Source organism: Triticum aestivum, chromosome 4A, assembly GCF_018294505.1.
Source record: "Triticum aestivum cultivar Chinese Spring chromosome 4A, IWGSC CS RefSeq v2.1, whole genome shotgun sequence".
In the NCBI taxonomy this organism is placed as follows: Eukaryota; Viridiplantae; Streptophyta; class Magnoliopsida; order Poales; family Poaceae; genus Triticum; species Triticum aestivum.
In genome coordinates, this window is record NC_057803.1 from 748,937,019 (window position 1) to 748,955,297 (window position 18,279).

The 18,279-nt window shown below is 46.8% G+C and overlaps 2 protein-coding genes across 2 annotated transcripts; both read right to left on the reverse strand.

Annotated features, from left to right (window-relative positions):
• Window positions 1–246: 246 nt before the first annotated feature.
• On the reverse strand, window positions 247–1,249 carry LOC123084587 (uncharacterized). Its single transcript, XM_044506107.1, has 2 exons — window positions 942–1,249; window positions 247–643 (listed from the first exon to the last, which is right to left on the reverse strand). Exons 1-2 carry the CDS (start codon window positions 1,079–1,081, stop codon window positions 247–249), a joined length of 537 nt encoding a protein of 178 aa, XP_044362042.1. The 5' UTR covers window positions 1,082–1,249.
• Window positions 1,250–8,647: 7,398 nt separating this feature from the next.
• LOC123088608 (disease resistance protein RGA5) lies at window positions 8,648–16,117 on the reverse strand. The gene is made up of 6 exons (XM_044510825.1): window positions 15,543–16,117; window positions 14,400–15,354; window positions 10,365–12,359; window positions 10,229–10,275; window positions 8,992–10,086; window positions 8,648–8,891 (listed from the first exon to the last, which is right to left on the reverse strand). Exons 1-5 carry the CDS (start codon window positions 16,054–16,056, stop codon window positions 9,020–9,022), a joined length of 4,578 nt encoding a protein of 1,525 aa, XP_044366760.1. The 5' UTR covers window positions 16,057–16,117; the 3' UTR covers window positions 8,648–8,891; window positions 8,992–9,019.
• Between the last annotated feature and the right edge of the window lie 2,162 nt (window positions 16,118–18,279).

Consider the following 18,279-nt stretch of genomic DNA (forward strand, 5'->3'; position numbering starts at 1 on the left):
GTTTTAAAGGAGAGGGTTCTAGCGAGCAATGTCCCGCTATGGCGGGATACCGAGCGGGAAGAGGAGGGTCCACTAAAAAAGAGAATGGTCCATCGTGGGATCGTTATTTCTTTGTGTTGGGCCAGTGTGTTGAAGATAATATGGCAGACAACCATATTCTTCTCACACATATGGTCTGGATTTGGGGTAGCGTACGAGGGAGAAATGAGCGTCGGACTTGGAGCCGAGCCTAATCATTTGTTCAATTCATTTATATGCATCGTAGCCTGTAGTAACGCACGGACACTCTGCTAGTCCAACCAGTGGCAGAGAAGGTGGAAGGGGGATGGCTTCGATTGGGCTCTCGTCGGCTGTCCGGCTCTCCCCTCCGTCCCTAGCCCTCTCGCCTCTCGGCCTCTCCTCCGCCTCCGGCGTCACCGGCCCCCTGTAGATGCGTCTCCATCCCAACACCCGAGCTCCGCTGTGCTTGTCCGCCAGCAGCTGCGATGGGGCGCTCGTTGGCCGGCAGCCATGGCGCCGCTGCGGAGCTATCTTCACTCTTGCTCGCGTCGGCTCGAGGCGGGTGAAGCAGCTCGGCGCCCATGACCTCCACCATGGCTGCATCGACGTGTTCCACTGCCTGCTCGCCGGCGCCGTCCTCCGCCTGCCCAAGCAGCAAAAATTACTTTCCATGTGAGGATTATTAGGATTCATAAATAGTCCTCGCTCCTTTGCATAGAATCCAATCAATTTATATACATGGGCGATTTTGCCCCATTAGAAGAAATCAACGACAATAGGAGGGGAACAGAAAGAAGGAATTAATCCCACAAGAAGGAAGATGGAGCAAAAGAATACACGACAGAGTAAGGGAAGGGGTGGGGGAAGACGAGCCGAAGCAGAGGATGCCGGACGAGGCAGCGGCCTGCTAGTGTGATGCAACAGAGATGTGCCAGGTGGACCTCAAGATGTGCAGAGGCGAAGGCCGAGGCGTCGTTCGGCGCTGCCCGTTGACGACCACGGCCTTGTGGTCGTAGGACACGGCGGCATCGCCGACGGCAGCGGCCGCGGCGCAGGCCGAGGAGGAGGACGCGGAGGGCATGGTGGCGCCTGGATCTGTTCTCTCCCCCTCGACTGCTGCTCGGACAGTGTGGACCAACTGTGGGTGGCGCTGGGCTTATACGCTGGTGGTCTATCTGGCCTCGCCGGTGGTGTTGATGATGGCGGATGTCTCTTGAAAGAATTATAGCAGTGCTGGAGGAATGATGACGGAGGGGCGAGATGAGGGTAGTGGTGAGGCCGGGCGGCAACGTGGCGGGCGGCGGCCAAGCGCCGGTAGAACGGCGCTCGCCGGGCAGCCGGCTCACAGCGTGCCGGATCAAGCTGGCTGCTGCGGCGTTGAAGTGCAGTGCGTCTGGGCAGATGGGGATGAGAGGGAAAATATCAGGTGATACCATGCCTTAGGTGATACCATGATACGAGCTTCTGGTCCGTTGGATCTTAGATCCAACGGCTCTTGAAGAATCTGAAAGGCTGTCGTACTTGTTCGCAATTTTTTGACTTCAAAACGTCTTTTTTGCATAATGTTGAAAGCCTCCCAGGAGCCATTGGATCTCAGATCCAACGGCTCCTGGGAGCTCGTATCATGGGAGCATTTAAGCCCCCGTATCACCTGATACTCACCCGGGGATGAGAAGAGAGATGGAGCGAGAGAAGTTAATGGATGGAGATGCATCTCGGTGGAAAGGATAAAGCAAGCTCTAAAGCGGTGGTGTACACGTGCCTGTACGTGCCGGCCGCTTGACCCCAAGCGTATGCCAAACATTGAAAATGCAATATAATCTTTCAAATCAAACTATCTTTGATAAAAAAAATCTAAAAAATCATAAGAATTCAAATTGTTTGATAATTTTATAAAATAATTTATTAAACTTTCAAAGAGTATGTAAGGGCATCTCCAACGCTGACCCACAAGGCGTCAGCAACCGTTCGGACTACCGGTCCAGACGTGTTCTGCCATCTAACATGGGCATGTATCGGTCAGCCGATCGGTCTGGGCCTACTTTTTACCGCAAAGCAAACATAAACTTGGGGAAAGGACTTTGCGGGTGTCCGAACCGCTGCCAGGCTTGATTCTGACTATCCTGGGCCACCTAACATCCACTCCATTCCCGCCCGGAGCGTTCAAATGTGAGGCCTTTGTTCGCCTCCCTACATCAAACATGCGCGGGTGCCGAGAAACCTACTCCGACGCCACAAGTCCGTTTGTCTGCCGCCCACCATTAACCACCTCGTCCCTTGCCTTGCCATCCACCGGCTATTTAAATTCCAACCCAGACCATAATGGAGTGTCTAAAATTACGTAAGTGTGTTCATGAAGCGGAATTATACAGCGCCACAATGTTTTTTCCCCTCGCAACGACCCTGAAGTCGTGAACACAGCCACGCCATGAACGATTTCACTAAATAGTCGGGCACACCTTTGGCCATGCCCGTCTAGAGTCTCGACCGTATGCAGACCGTATGAGAGTCTGCAGAACCTTCCATGCGTGCCTGACGAAGAGTATGCATGAGAGAGTTACGGCCAGCTCCAGCTAGCGGTCAAGTAGTCATTCGTATACCGATCTGTGATGGCTGTGTTGCATCTCTCACACGGCAATGTATGGTGTACGTAGATTATTCCATCACTTTGATTTGCTGGCGTAACCAAAATACTCCTACCTGACAGAAACTAAAAGCTAGATTAATTTGCTGCAGGTGTATTAGACAGGCTGCTGCCAAGTGCTTAGCATTACGGAGACGATTTAACCGAAAAGGGTCAAAACTAAGAAACGCCGAAAATTAGGGATAAAATATATTAATGGGACTGAATTTCAGGCAGAAATGTGAAAGTTCCTAAATCCAAATTGCCCAACAAATAGAAAGAGTGTGCACCCCCACCCAGATTTGTGCCTTGAGCTTTGGGGTCAACCAAGCTAACCAATTACTCAACATATTCGTGATGCTCCTTGGTGGAGGTAAATTAAAAGCAACGTAAACAGTCAATACTGCAACTTGACCCTTTCATGACAGGCCCGTTCATGCCCGTCGTTGGGGGGGCCCGTGCTACATATGGTCGTACTTAAAATAATACTACTAGCATGAATCTCTCATTCTTTGGAAAGGAAAATAACTGAATATTTGAACCATTCTGGATGTGGATGATGTGCCTTAGGTGAAGTTCTTTCATGGGAGGGAGGAACCTCAAGATATTGACAGTTTTACTGTTCCCTTCACATCTGCCGTCTGATCTTCATAGAGCGACTCCATACTGACTGCTTCGCTGGAAGTTACGAGTCTCCGCTTCTCCACACCGTCCTCTGCTCTGCTCAGGAGACGAAGATCTGATGTATGTAATTGGCACCAATCATATATAGTGCGGATTGGAAGGCCATCAAGGTTACTCTGCTCTCTAATACTGAATTGTTATATTCTTTTCTCTACATAAATCGTTAGGTTGGGGAACTTTTTTTGGCTAAAAATAACGTGACTTAATTTAGTTCAACTTGTGTGTCCCTCTACTTTATTTATATCAAGAAAATAGGTGTGCATTATTTTGCTCGCCCCTCGCGTCGTCCCCGCGGGCGACCCGAGGGGAAACCCTAGCCGCCGCCCCTCGCACTTCCCTCCGCCCCTCTCCCTCCTCGCCGCCGTCCACAACGCCGCCGGGCGAAGCCTGGCCGGCTGGGCGGCGGCGGGGCTCCTTTCCCATCCATCTCGTTCTGGCTAGCGCGGGACAGTGGGGACGAGGGGAGCGCCGGGCTAACGTGGGGTTCGGCGGCGCGGCGGCGGGTCTCCCGGCGATGTCGTGTGGCGCCGTGGTGGCGGTCTGCGAGTTGCGAGGTGGTGGCTGCGTTGGTACTGCCCGGTGGTCGCGGGTGTCACCGGATCCGGATCGGATCCATCGGGATCCTGGCTTCGGACTCCGTCGGCCGCCGCGGGGTGAGGTTGGTCGTCACTGGCAACGTCGGACTGCTGGTTTTGGCGTCTGGAGATCTACAACGGGGTCTTCTCGATCCTCCTTTCCGGTGGGTCGAGCAGCATGGATCTTCCATCTTCGCAAGGTTTTGGATCGTGGCTTGTCGCCGGATCCGGAGCAGGCGGAGGATTGGTGGCATAGGATGGGGACCGGAGGAAACTTTGGTCGGCTAGGCCGACCCGGCATCGGCGACGTCGCTCAACGCCGCTATCCTCTGTGGAGGCGAAACCGAGGTCTCTCCTATCCACCTTCTAACACATCCCGGACGAAAGTCCAAAATTCATTCTGGATTGGGCGGCGGCGGCGTCCTACACGTCGTATCCTCCATGGAGGCGCCGTCTTGGGAGGACCAGCTGTTCGGGGGAGAGATGATGTGGATGGTGGACTCCGAGTACCTCCAGCAGTGGCGACGTTGCAGAGGTTGCCTGGTGGTGTGGCGTTGTATCTTCCGCGTCGATGACGATGATTTTGGCGGCATGGTGCGGCTACATATCGTTCATGGATGCGGCTGGATGGACGAGCGCAGGGCGGTGGAGCTGTCTGGTGCCATGGTGGCGTCGACGGCAGCGAGACCGGGCAAGGTGTATGCAGCAGTATAGCTCTGAAGATGGATTGGTGGCAGGTGGCTGTGGCGGCCTCATACCTGGCGGGCGGCCGGGTTGAGGAGCATGCCGGACTGGTGGGTGCCCATACCCGGCAGGCGTCCAGGTTGGGACCTCAGGTCTTTGATGTTAGGTTTGGCTGCGAGGTCTGTTTGGTATTAGGCCCAGACCATCAGCGCCCCTTCATTAGTTAGATAGGAGTAGCGACAGAGGTTGCGAAGATGGTGGCTTTGGTCTTACTGTTGTACGACTTTTTAAGGTTTTGTGCTAATAATTAATAAAGTGGCCGTATGCATCGACCAGATGCAGAGGCCGGGGGTTTTCCTCCTTTTCGAAAAAAAAAGGTGTGCATTATTTTGCTTTCTTTCTTCAGGATATATAGGGGTATGAGAACAATCGAATGTTGAGTACACAACAAGCAAGCTTGGACGTAAGACACTATCCTCAAGGTAACTGATGGCAAAACATGCTACGTACGGCACAGACAAATTCAGAAACCAAACTTGAAGTTGATTACTATAATTTGCTACTCCCTCCGATCCAAAAAAAGTGTCGTGGCTTTACTTCAAATTTGAATTAAAGCCATGACACTCTTTTTTGGATCGGAGGGAGTAAAGTTTATTTCCCGCATCGTCAGCCATGTTTGTCTTGTACGTTCGGCACAGAAAAATTCAGTAACTGGACTTGAAGTTGATTACGAATCTGGTATGGATTCGTCCTGCGTAGTTACTGCTCATCTTGATACTATACTTGGTTAGTGTGTGTAGAAGCCCTGTCTGTCTGTATGTATGTCCCTTGTTCAATCAGCTCATACGTACAGCAGCAGCTACTGCAGGTGATGCGTGCGACAACGCAAGGACGGCCAGTAACGAACAGGAGAACAGCAAGAGGGACATGGCATGCATCAATCAGTAGTTGGGTTATCGTCTGAAGCCAGGAGCATGCAGAATATGTAAGTACTACTATGATAGCAGCACCACAAGATTACGGTATAATCAGCAAAGCACTCATGACAGTAATACTATTTCTTGTTCCATCAACCAAATTTTGCTTCACAAAGCATATACAGAGAGATGCAAAATAGGACTGGTAGTCGTAGCTTGAAACATACTGTTCTCCTTCCTTCCTTGTGGATGCAAAAGGATTTAGTTTGATCAGAGTTAAAAACACAAGCTACTACAGGATGCTCAGCAGAAAGCAATTTCCTCCCATTTGCCTTGCTGTTGCCTGCTCTCCTTCTCTCTTTTCTCTCCCAGTCTCTCCTCCAGAAGACATCAAAACTCCAAATGCACACCAAAATTATAACAAAAACAACAGTAAGCAACTCAAGAAGGCTTGAGATGTTCCTTCAGGCACTTTCTCTTGAACTCATTCGTGTCTTCTCTCTTGGTAGCAGCAGTGTCCGAAGGAGCTTCAGACTTGAGAGTGAGGCCCAGTCAGATGTCTGTGCGCCCACTGCATGAGGGAACAACTAACCTGGAGGAGAGGAAGTGACTGATCCACCAGAGGCCTCATGATAAGCATGCAGAGGCCGCCTTGATCGCTGGCAACAAAGTGCACTACAGGCCTCATGATAAGCACGCCCATCAGAAGACCGCAATGAAGTTTAAACGACAGGCATGATCTCAGTCGATCTTACCCGAGCGAGGTTAATTGCTCGTATTTTGAGATGTAGTGTCAAACTGGTGTATTTCTTTTCAGTTTGGTTGGATCGTCAGACCTCCGTGGAGTTGGAAGTTGGAACAGACTTTGACATGTCGCAAAGAGTGAGCCTGTTCTTCTTCAAGAAGCTTGAAAGGCTAACCAACTGTTATAAACTTTTGGTACAAGATACAAAGGGAAAAGCTGAGGCGATGAAACGCACTGTTGAAGAGTGTTCAGCAGGGAAAACAACAAGTTCAGTCTTGCTCTCTGCTCTGTTGAAAATTGTTAATGTTCCAAAAGAAGGAAGTCATTCACCTGCTCCGGATGAAATACATAGACGTGTAGCTCCTCGGCCACACATTTGCGTATGAGTAAATGTAAATCTGTCACATTATAGTCTCTAAAACTACCTCAAGTGCCAATGTTATGTTTCAAAATTTGTAGTATTTGAAGTTTTCTTGGGGATAAAAGAATTAAGAAAGATGGCATTCGCCATTAGCGTGAGGGGGCACCGTCTCCCTCCGTCCATATGATGGAGTCGCTGGAGCAGAGGAGTCTGTGTTTTTTTTACCCACGTCCACATGATGTGCCAATTTCTAGTTCAGAAATAGGGATAAAAAGTTGTCGATTTATAGGGTATATGATCACAGATCGGTTGTGCAGTAGTTTCATTCAATCGGAAACCAAAAAGAAAAGAAAAATGACAACTCTGCAAAATGCAGGAACTTAATACAGATAGATGATCCTGTAACTGAATGGAGGGCCATTGTCAGTTCATAGTTGACCGGGGCTTTGTTACGGCAAAAAGCCCACGAAATTGACATGCATACGACGAACACAAACAACTCATTTACTAGAAGCAAAAGTACAGGGAGGACAAGCACTTCATCATCTTGAGGAGACACAGTCCATGGCCGTAGCAGTCTGTCTAGTGTCTAGTACGCCCAGCAACACCTGAGGATCCAATCCAATCCAATCCACCATTTGAAACGGATACCACAATGTATATTACAGGTCCACTATAGTCTAAACTGGAGCAACTTCTCCAACACCAATCAAATTTCTAACATCTCCAGTAAACTCCACATGTCAACTACATACATCTTTAAAAGAAACAGGACCAACCTGAATAATACGCATGCACTTAACCACAAATGTTCAGAAAAGAAGAAAGTGGCCACAGTTTCTTCAGCAGAAACTACACTTGGGCATAGTTATAGTACTAGGGACACATAATTAGGCCTACTGCTCTACTTAAAGAAGCTAAACATAGCACAACTATCTTCTTTCTAATTCTAAATCAACCCAATTCTCATCTCAGGGCGACTCCCCGATAGCCTCAGAATCAAAATTTTGCCAGCTTTGGATTCTCCATCCGAACGCGCACTGCCAGACTTCTCCTCTTGCTATAAAATACTATGTCCACCGGCTTCTGAATATCACCTGAATAGATTTGTTCACCTCAAGAATATTACTTCCTAACTTCACCTCATTTCTACAAGCTACATCACTAAGATAGCTTCCAGTTCTTGGCCTGTTTGCGCTTTTGCCGGGCCGCGGTGAAAGGAGTGGTTTAATTCGATGCAATGTGCATTGGAAGAATTTAAGGCAGTTGGAATTTGTTATTGCCTGTGTGCCGTCTTCCCATTTAGTTGAGTTGGCTTACCTAACCTACGGGCTCTTGGCAATAACGCTGTTAATTTTGCCTGCAATTATAGGCGAGCCATGAAGCACCTACGGAAAATCAGAACTGATACATATAGATAAAGACTGCAATTTTGCCTGCGTGTAGCTAGCTTTCCTCTGCTTTTGTTCTGTTTTTTCAACTCTGAATACTTGTCTATAGCTTCAAGTTTCACGCGTCAGGTCAACTTGGGCCTCCTCAGGGTAATGACGGTTGCTATCCATCAATTTTTTTTTGGCAAGGAGAATACACGGTAGACTGTGATAGTAGATACTCGATATTCCCCTCATACGACGCCGAATCGAAGGCATGATTGAATAGACTACAGTGTGTGAGGTGCGCACCTGATTGATAATAGAGAAGACATGCCTTTGTTGCAGCCAAAGTTGAAAACACGAGTTGTTGATCCAAATGCAAAACAAGACTCAAGGGTTGCAAGAGGGAGACTGTTGTATTAATACAACTAAGGTCTGAATCCCTGCATTTATGATTTATTCTGCGGACTCAGCAACCCATCACGGGAACAACATTGGAACAATAAACAATTGGAAAGAAAAATCATGATTTTACAATCTTAGAGCAAATTAATCTATACCAAACTACGTGTAAATAAATTTTTAGAACAGCTAACTGAATATATTTAGAGTTCGAAATTGTTTTTTATTTAGAGTTCAAAAAATCTTGAACAAAACAATAGGGCAAGCTAGAGACCGAATTCGATGTTCGAAAGGTAACTGAGACTTCTGTTTTACGGTACAGATAAAGTTTGGTGATGGAGATGAAGATCATCAGAACACCATAGAAAGCATCAAATCATTGTTTGAATTTGGAACACAAATTGCAACCGGAAATAACAGCTATTGACTAAAACTCGGATGTTTCTGCAGGCACTTTCTCTAGAACTCATTCGTGTCTTGTCTTTTTGTATCATCAGCGGAGTGCCCCCAGGAAATTCAGACTAGCACTGCATGGAAATATGAACAGAAACTCTGTGTCATTGAAATCATGGAGGAAACTGGATAAAGAAAAAATTATACAAAGTGAGTACATGGTAAGTAACTTACTCATATCTTGCATGCATCCAACCTTTATTCAGCAACCCATCACCACGCAAACAATATTTGAGCCCCCGTATGGCCGTGTGGCAAACAAACTCCACACAGGCGGTTGCCCATCCGGGGTCCATGAATGAAGCTCAACCACCTTTTCACCAGTAGAATTGATTGGAGGCCCAATAACAATCAGCCGGTCACCACACGCTTGGAAACCCATGTCGCAGCCCTTGTCCTTAGACTCTACAGGCAATTTTCCAAGAGTGATCCACTTGTTGTCCAGCTTATCATACTGCTTCAAATCATTATTCTCACTGTAATCAGTGCAATAAAGCTCATTGTTGAGAACTGCAAGGCACAGAGGGGCTCCCTCATCTGTCCAGTTGAGCCCCTGAGACATGTTGTGGATGACCCTCCATGACCGCCGGTTCAAGTCATACTCCTCACCGCATGTCAATACCTCGTGGCAACTGCTATTACCACCCATCACATAGAATTTGCCATCCATGAACGCGCCAGAGCATCCGTACCTAGCCTTATTCATGCTGGGAAGGGGTGTCCAAGTATGTGTCTCCGAGTCATACATCTCTGCGGAGCTCAAGTAACTACGCGAAGAATCAACGCCTCCCGCGACATACGCCTTCTCCCCGACACTTGTTGACCCAAACAAGTACCGTGGGGTGTTCATCGCATCAGCCAGCCATGTCCATGAATTGGTAAGGATGCTATATCTCAAGGCAACCCTTCCCTGGTCCCCAAACACCAGCAGCTCGGTTCCTACAGCAAGCGACTCCCAGACGATGCTTCCAGCCGGTGGCATCTTGGGCACTTGGATCCAGCGCCCAGTGGACGGGTCATAAGCCTCCCACTCCGGAGGATTACTACCGAAAGAGAGGTATATCCAGTGCTCCGCTACCCCGTTCTTGCGACGCAGGCGGTAGATGTCCCCGTTGCAAACCACTGAATTGAAGTCACGGTTGAGGGAGGCGATGGCGCCATATTCCCACCTGGAGAGGCGGTGGAGGCAATGGATGAAGAGGTCACGACCTATCACATCAATGGTATTGCTCCACGAGACCACATCCTGCTGCTCTTCACCATCTGCACCTGACAAAAATCAACACTTCATCAGAGAATTCCTACAAGTAATTTATCACAAAAATCAACACTTCATCAGAGAATTTCTACAAGTAATTTATCACAAAAATCAACACTTCATCAGAGAACTCCTGTTGACTGAAAAGCAAACCTGGAGGATGCAGGCATGAAGAGGAGTCCGGTGACCTCCATGATATACTGCAGATTAAAACAACCATTTAGATACCTTCGTCAGAGAATCATGGGAACCAGAATCAGGTTAAATTGCATAACTGAAGAGTGATTACCTTTTAGCACCATGGGAACCAGAATCCACTAATTGCACGTCGATGATAGGATTGCCCGGATGATTGCTAACTATCCTGACTCTCGACACATACTCTAGATCAGCAGCTGCACCCCTAAATTTTGCAGAGACCTCTCTAAGGCCTGTCATATGGCCGATTCTGATTAATGCAGTACCATGTCGATATTGTTTCCACTTATCACGCTTTGAATAAAGATCAAGTCGTTGGTCCACCATTTGGGGGATGGCGTTGAAAACGAGCCTGAGCTTCCAGAGATTAGGCATTGCGTCCGCCTCAAATTTTAGCCAGGCCATTCCACTCATGAACCTCAGCTTGAAGTACTTGAGAGCTGTGAATCCAGCAGCCGTGCCAAAGATTATCTTAATACCAGGTGACTTCTCCACATACAATGACAGAGCAGTGAGGGCAGGCAACCCTCTAAGAATATCAACATCATTTACTGACAGTCCATCCACTGCAATCTTCAGAATGCATAGGTTGCCAAGTTCGATTTCCCACAAATGCATATCACAAAATATGACGGGGCTGTGCGGTGAGACCTCGATTCTCTGGACATGGTGGGTAATTTTAACCAAAATCCACCCAACTCTTGCTTTTGAAGCGTCACAGTAACTAACCGAGGATCCATGAGCCACCAGTTTTACTGTTTTCAGGCTGTTATGTTCGTACATTAAATAATCGAGTGCTTCCATGCTTCTCTCCAGATGGTCGGAATCTGAAGAAGGCGGTGTAGAAATGCAAAGATCCTGCAGGTGGTTCGGTTTGCAAAGGCCTAGGTCGTCACCAACAGACCAATCCAGCAGATTTGTGTGAGGAGGAAGGCTGAGGTGCAACAAGCGTGTGAGATATATAATGTCCCATGGAACATAAGTGCCTCTTGGTGTATCCATAACATCTAGTGTTTCCAAACACTGCAGCCCTCTCATACGGTTTGGAAGTTTCATGCAGACATCACAAACAATCTTCAGATATCTGAGATGGAACAGTTCTGATATTCTAGTGAGGTCTATGAACCGGTCTTGCTCACCATGACAATGACTGGACAGCTGAAGATTTAGAACACGAACAAGTTTGAACTCTCCGATACAAGGCATACACTCTGATACTCCAAAATATCCAAGTGACTGTACTTGTGCCTTTATGATGTTTGCTGGTATCTGGGCATATTTTGCATCACCAAGTTGGAGAGATAGTCGACGGACCTTATGAGAAAGTGCCAAAATCTTTCGATCGTGATCTACTACCACAACAAAATTCTCTTCTGCAGACTTGTGTGCAATAAGATCATGAACCATGTTCTGAACTGTGCAGGACACCACCTCATTGTTGAAGTTGATAGACACAGGTTGGATGAATCTTCTATCAACTAGTTCATCGAAATACATCCCTGCAACTTCTTCCATATTCTGCCCTTCACTTGCAGCAAGAAACCCTTCAGCCACCCATTGCCTGACCAGGTCATGTTTGAAGATTACGGAGCCCTCTGGATACATACCAAGTTGGAGCAAGCATGTCTTGAGGTAATGAGGAAGGCTGTTGTAGCTGAGGTGCAGTACTTGTCTCGTTCTTTCTGAAGTTGAATTGGATGACAAACAAGACACTAGCGAATCATGTATGTGTGTCAATAAACCCACTGATACAGAAGGCTGGTTTGCTAAAAGACTTGCTATGCTGATGGTGGCTAGCGGCAAACCACCACATATTTCTACAATCTGGCTTGAAACTTGTTTCAGTTCTTCAGGACAGTTACTTTCAGAACCAAAAATCCTGTCAAAGAATAGCTTCCTTGAGTGATCATCATCCAAAGGTTTCATCTCGAAAACTTGCTCTGGGTCATCGCAGCAACATGCTAATGCAACATCTTCGATCTGTGTAGTTGTTATTATTCTGCTTCCTTGACTAAACTTGGGGAAAAGCTGATTAATAATATCCCATGTTGCTGTATCCCATAAATCATCCACAACAATAAGATACCTGCATGTCATGCGTCAGGCTAACAGTAACAACAGTTAGATACGCTAGAAAAGAAATTATTTTTAGTCCATACATGCAGGGGCGGAACCCATTGAGCCGGCCCGTATGCACAGGAATACGGCTGGAAAATTTTGCTAATAGTACTTGTCAATTAGAAAGGCCCGGTGCATCAGGGTGGCCCAAGTGCCGTGCATCAGGGTCAGCCCTATTCAGCCACGGCTCCGCATTGGCCCAACCCAGCAGGACGCCTGCGCACGACAGTTTTGCTTGCCTAATCAGGGTGGCCCATGTCAGTTCGCTTGATCGATCCTCACGTACGCACGCACGACAGCACGACACGCCTGTATTCACATACGCACCCACGACGGTTCGCTTGGCGTTGCGCGTATGATGCCAGACTACCATACGCGTCGCCGTCGCCTACACAGGCCGCAGCGGCAGCGCGCCGGCCGCCGGACGCCGCAGGCCACGCAGCCTGGCCCTCACACGGTAACGATGCGCCGCACGCGAGCGACACTGCACGCCGGTGAGTAGATCCGGCGCTCGGTAATTTCTCAACCTTTCCAATCTTGAACCTTCACCTTCGTCTCCATGCGTCTATATAGGCCACACAATTGTGGTAGCTCCGTTGACCGTTTGTCTTGCTTGTCCTAATCTTGATTACAAACTGCAACAATCACGTATAAACTTGTTGCGAATATAACAAATCACTATGTTTTGGCAAAGCACGGGGCATTTTCTAGGGTTTTAATTAGGGTATAGTTTATTTGTCTATGCAAGTCTTCATGTCTAATTTGTAATTTGTACCTGTCAAATACAGATACTACAGGCAAGTTTCTTCTCAAAAGAAAAGTTTGAGTGATGATATTATTTGTTATGTGGAGGAAGAAGAAATGAAAGAGGTCACCAATGCTCAAAGTGGTTGAGTAGTTCATGGATCGGATAGAAGTATTAAAGGTAATTTTCAGTTCTTTAGTCACACTACTTTCATTTGGGCATTTTATTAGTAAGTTTAATTCTATTTGTATCTTGTAGGTTATTAAACCTTGTTGTTCGGCAATGTATTCTGGAATTTGGAAATGCAAAGCAGCCTTTTCAAGTAATTGTGTCCCTTGTTTTATTATTATCGTAAGCATTTCTATGTCTATATTTTGTTTTTACGAAACACCTTCAATTATATCCAATAATGTGTGCTAAAAGCTATGAAACACACCTTTATTCAATACTTCATTGTTTGAAAATTTTATGCCTTATTAAAGTGGTGCATCGGGTAACATTTGCTCCAGCTCCGCCCCTGCATACATGTCCAGGACTTATGGTATTAACCTGAAGTTAAATGTTACTGCCAGCATCAAGTTGGTGCTGACTTGAAGTGTAAAATAAATGTCCGTTGACTTGACATCAATATTTTAAATAGCGCGCTACAAAATATAGCGAGGCTCTTCTCTAAATGCTACACAAATTATAGCACGCTAATAGCGTGCTATATTTCAAAATAGCGTTTGCAAAAAAAAATCAAATATATCTAGAAATAAAGTATTTAAGCAACTAAATTTTTCATATGAGCAAGCAATATATGCATCTGATAAAAGGAGTGAGAAAGCTAGTGGGAGAATCTGATAAAAGGAGTGAGAAAGCTAGTGATCGTGGGTTGGTTTTGGCCTGCTGGGCCTGTTGGGCTGTGCTTATTTCAGTTTTGCATGGTCTGCACGTTATAACGTTACAACATTACAACGTTATAGCGTGTGTAGTGCGCTAATTACGCGATTAGCGCCGTAGCATCCGATTTTGCCAAAACGTAACGTCTTCCTTTCAAATATGCTATAACCGCGTTATAACGGCGAAATAGCGTGCTATTTAAAATATTGCTTGACATGCATGTACTGAAGCTCGTTTGAGAAACATCTTTTCAGAAATTGACTATATATCATCATGCCTTTTTTAAAAAAAAAAGAGAGAGCAACATGTACAGATTTAATGTACGTAGTCTGGATCATGCGGAAAATAAGTACATACTATTTGACTGTGGAAAATAAGTACCTCTTGCCATGTAGATAATTCTTGATATTTTCAGCAGTAATGTGAAGTTCATCAGAAGCGTCTTGGCTTGCTTGGGGATTCTTTCTCTGGATTTGTGAGAGCATGTCGCGGAAAAGTCTTTTCATATCAGGCTTTTTGGACACCTGGATGAAAGCCCGACAATGGAATTGCCTCCCCAACTTATTATACAACACTTTGGCAAGCATTGTTTTACCAAGACATCCAGATCCGTGAATGGACACCACCCTTAGCTGCCGATTCTCATCATTAGCCAGCTGGGAATTGATAAACTTGCTCATCCGACCATCAATTACTAGGCCGGAACAAGTTTTCTCACAAGGCGGTGGCGGCATTGGCATCATAGGCCCAATGGCTGAAAATCTACTTGCCACCGAGGTGCTACAACAGTGGACCTGGTATCTATCGTACCGTCGAACCACCTCCTGGGCATAAATCCTAAATTCTGATACCTTTTCAACGATCTGCTGGTACCACTTGAGCCTCCTGGGAGCACAAATTACATCAACACGGATGGTTTTGGAGATAACATGTCCTGACACATCAGGAGCTGCATATTGAATTTGTTTCTGCCACTTGAGCCTCTTGGGAATCTTAACATGAGTGATGTTGTGGTCAAATTTGTAGCCAAGAGACTGATCAGGGGGCACAAAGTTGTCAATACAATCTAGGATGTCATAAGATAACTCATGTGCCTCTTTCATCCAGCACTTGGCCGCCAGGGGAGGGTCCTCCACCTCAAACAGATCTTCAAGGTATGTGGCTATTTCTTTAAGATCATCTTTGAGGAGCTGAGACCTATCATTGACCCCCTTGGTTAGCTTGCATCCATGAGGACCTAGCATCATGTCAAGCTTCTTAAGAAGGGGTCTCATGGCGCCCAGAGAAACACTGAAACTCGCATCCATCTCTCTGCCTTTACCTCCCACTGAAACATCTGAAATGAAACATAGACAAAAAAGAACGATTTAATTTACACAAGCAGATGTTGCATGTAATACAAACTAACAGAAGAAATCAGCTGCGCCTACTTTATTTTAGATATAAGTAACACGAGTTATGTCAGTGTCAAGAAAAGGAAACGGCTCCCTAAACGGCTCCCTAAGGAGAGAAGCGAAGTGTCACCTTGGGTTGGATAAAAGATGACAACCTTCTCCTCCTCCTCCTCCGTAATGCCATGATCCAGCATCTTGTTGCGGGACTCGCTGCACTTTGGACAGGGCTCGGAGCCGACCCTCTTACAGGCTTGGCAGACCAAGGCGCGGCGCGGCCTTGGGGCGCCGTCGACGAGAGGCCGCAGCCCGCCAGCCTGGTGCAGCTGCCTAACATCGTCAGGGCCGCCCACGAGCCGGCCGCCGATGAGGAGCTGCGGGAGGGAGAAGGCGCAGCCGCGAGCCGCAAGCAACGACTTGAGCTCGCAGCAGTGCGCTTTGCTCGTGGACACGTCGCGCTCGTCCATGGTCAGGCCGTAGCCCCGCAGCAGGGCGCGCAAGGCGTAGAGGTCGGCGGTGGTGCGCCCTCGGCGGCGCGACGCCGAAGCTGACGCCGTGTAGAGAACCACCTCCGGTTGCAGCTCCTCCTTGCCGCGCGGCCGGGACGACGAGCTGCCGCCATGGTCATACATGTCCGGTGGCCTCATCTGCAGATGAGTGCCGGTGGCTAGAGTTCCGGCGAGAGAAGACTAAGTAAGTGGTGCCTTTGTTGTGTGCTCTCACTCTTCTTCGTCTCCTTCTCGCATGCATCACACGCTATGCATCACGTGATTGTGCCCCTTCTGTCGTGCCTTATCTTTATTACAAATTACGTCCTCAAACGCTATGCCTCCATTAAATTATGTTGTGTTTCTTTCGAAGCCGTGGGATTAGACTGGAGGAGATCTTACTCAGGCCCGTGGATGAGGGTGGCCAAAGTGGCCGACCGCACAGGGCCCCCAAAATCATGGGCCCCCTGATCGGCGAGAAACTGTTGCACAGGTCCGTGTGTGAGAGCCGCCCGAGTCTGATGCGATCGCCCCCTCAATCTCCGCACAAGTCTGCTGCGAGCCCCACAACCCTCCCCTGCCTCCCTTGATTTATAATATGCACTTGAACATCAAACAGAATTGAGGTGAAAAAGAATAATTTATCCATTGATCTCAAATTTACCCCATTTTTATTTCAATTTGATTTCATGTTGTAGAAAAACAAGATGATGATATTTTTCAACGATACCCGCTACACATATAGGAGGCATGGACAAAGCAACCCTGTTGATCACGTACTCTTTTGTATCCCCCTAATATTGTTTTGTCATATTTTATCTACTTTCTGCGGATGTTTACATGGAGTTTCAGTTCTACTCATATTGTGTATTCTAGCAAATATTTGGATGCTTTAGCATGAGGTATTTCTTCGGTAGGTATGAGACTTTTTCAAGATAGTCCATTAGTTATATGATTTAAAGAAAAATTGGTGCTGTAATTTGAAGTTTGCCCCGGGTCCCCAAATTCCTGGAGACGGCCCTGATCTCACTGGATTCTTTATCCTACAAAGGGCCACCATTTTCCCTCTAAATTTACGTTTTTTGCATCCCGTGAGTTTTGTTCCCATCACTCGAGTTCCGCCCAGACGTTTACGAGGGGAAGTAAAGTGCTCAGAGCATCTCCAACAGCGGCACAAAAACCCCGCGCCCAATAAACGTTATAGCGCGTCACTGTAGTGCTTTTAATGCGCCGGGACCAACTTTGGTTTAGCAGGCGCCCAAAAACGCGCTCTCAAAAACGCGCGCCCAAAAAGCAGACAGTGCAAATTGTGAAGCGCGCGCAATCCGGCGCCTCAAATATGCAGCGCGCGATAGCGTTTTCAGCGCGCGAAAAACTTTTAGCGCTACAGCTTCTGCTGGAGCAGTCCGGCGTCCAAAAAAACAAACTTTTAGTGCGCGGAGCTCTTTTTGTGCGCCTGTTGGACATGCTCTCAGTTGTAGATGCTATAAGAAAGGCTGCGACAAGACCATTCATGCTGTTTTTCACCCCTCCTAAGGCTTTGACTGCATTTTATTGATCTCGTTCGGTCGACTTTGTCCCGTGTTGGGTTGGTTATCAACTTACCATTTGTTACTTTCAAGCGTTAGTTTCAGGTTTTACGTTGTTTAAAAAGATTGTTCAAATTAAAAAAATATTGCAAAACACCAAGTATGATATACACGTCCACACCTCACATATTTTTGTTTTTGTTCCTCCTACTATTTGAGCTAGGAGTGGCGCAAGCACCTGTAAGCCCTTGGAAGTGTCTTGTTGCTGTTGAGCTTGCCGGCCGCTCTCATCTACCCTTCGTTCTCATCCTCCATCATTCATCGGATTGGCGCTTCATTTTTATTTTATCGAATGCGAAGATTGAAAAATTGTGAAAACCGTTGCGTCGGTACTACCTCCGTCCTGATTTGTTAGCCGCCTCGTATTTAGGTTCATTTTCACCATGACTTTAACTAATAAAACATATGTTATACATAGTAAAAATATATTATCCAAAACTATGTTCAAGTACGAATATGATGATATAACATTTTGTGGCATGCATTAAAATTTTGTTAGATAAGTCTATGGACAAAATTTGACACAAAATACGAAGGAGACCAATAAACTAGAAAAAGTACATGTAGTGTGAAAGACTTATGAATTCATTAGTCCATTCAAGACACACTGTGTTTCCATTCAATGGAAAGTGGAGTAAACTATACGCACCGCCAGCTGATTGGATCAATGAGCTGACGAGGCATGAAAGATACACGAGTTGATTAGTCCATCTGATGTAACACCGTCTATCTTCAGTTGGCAGTCTGACACATTGTGCATATCGATGCTTACCAGCTTAAACTAATACAGTGT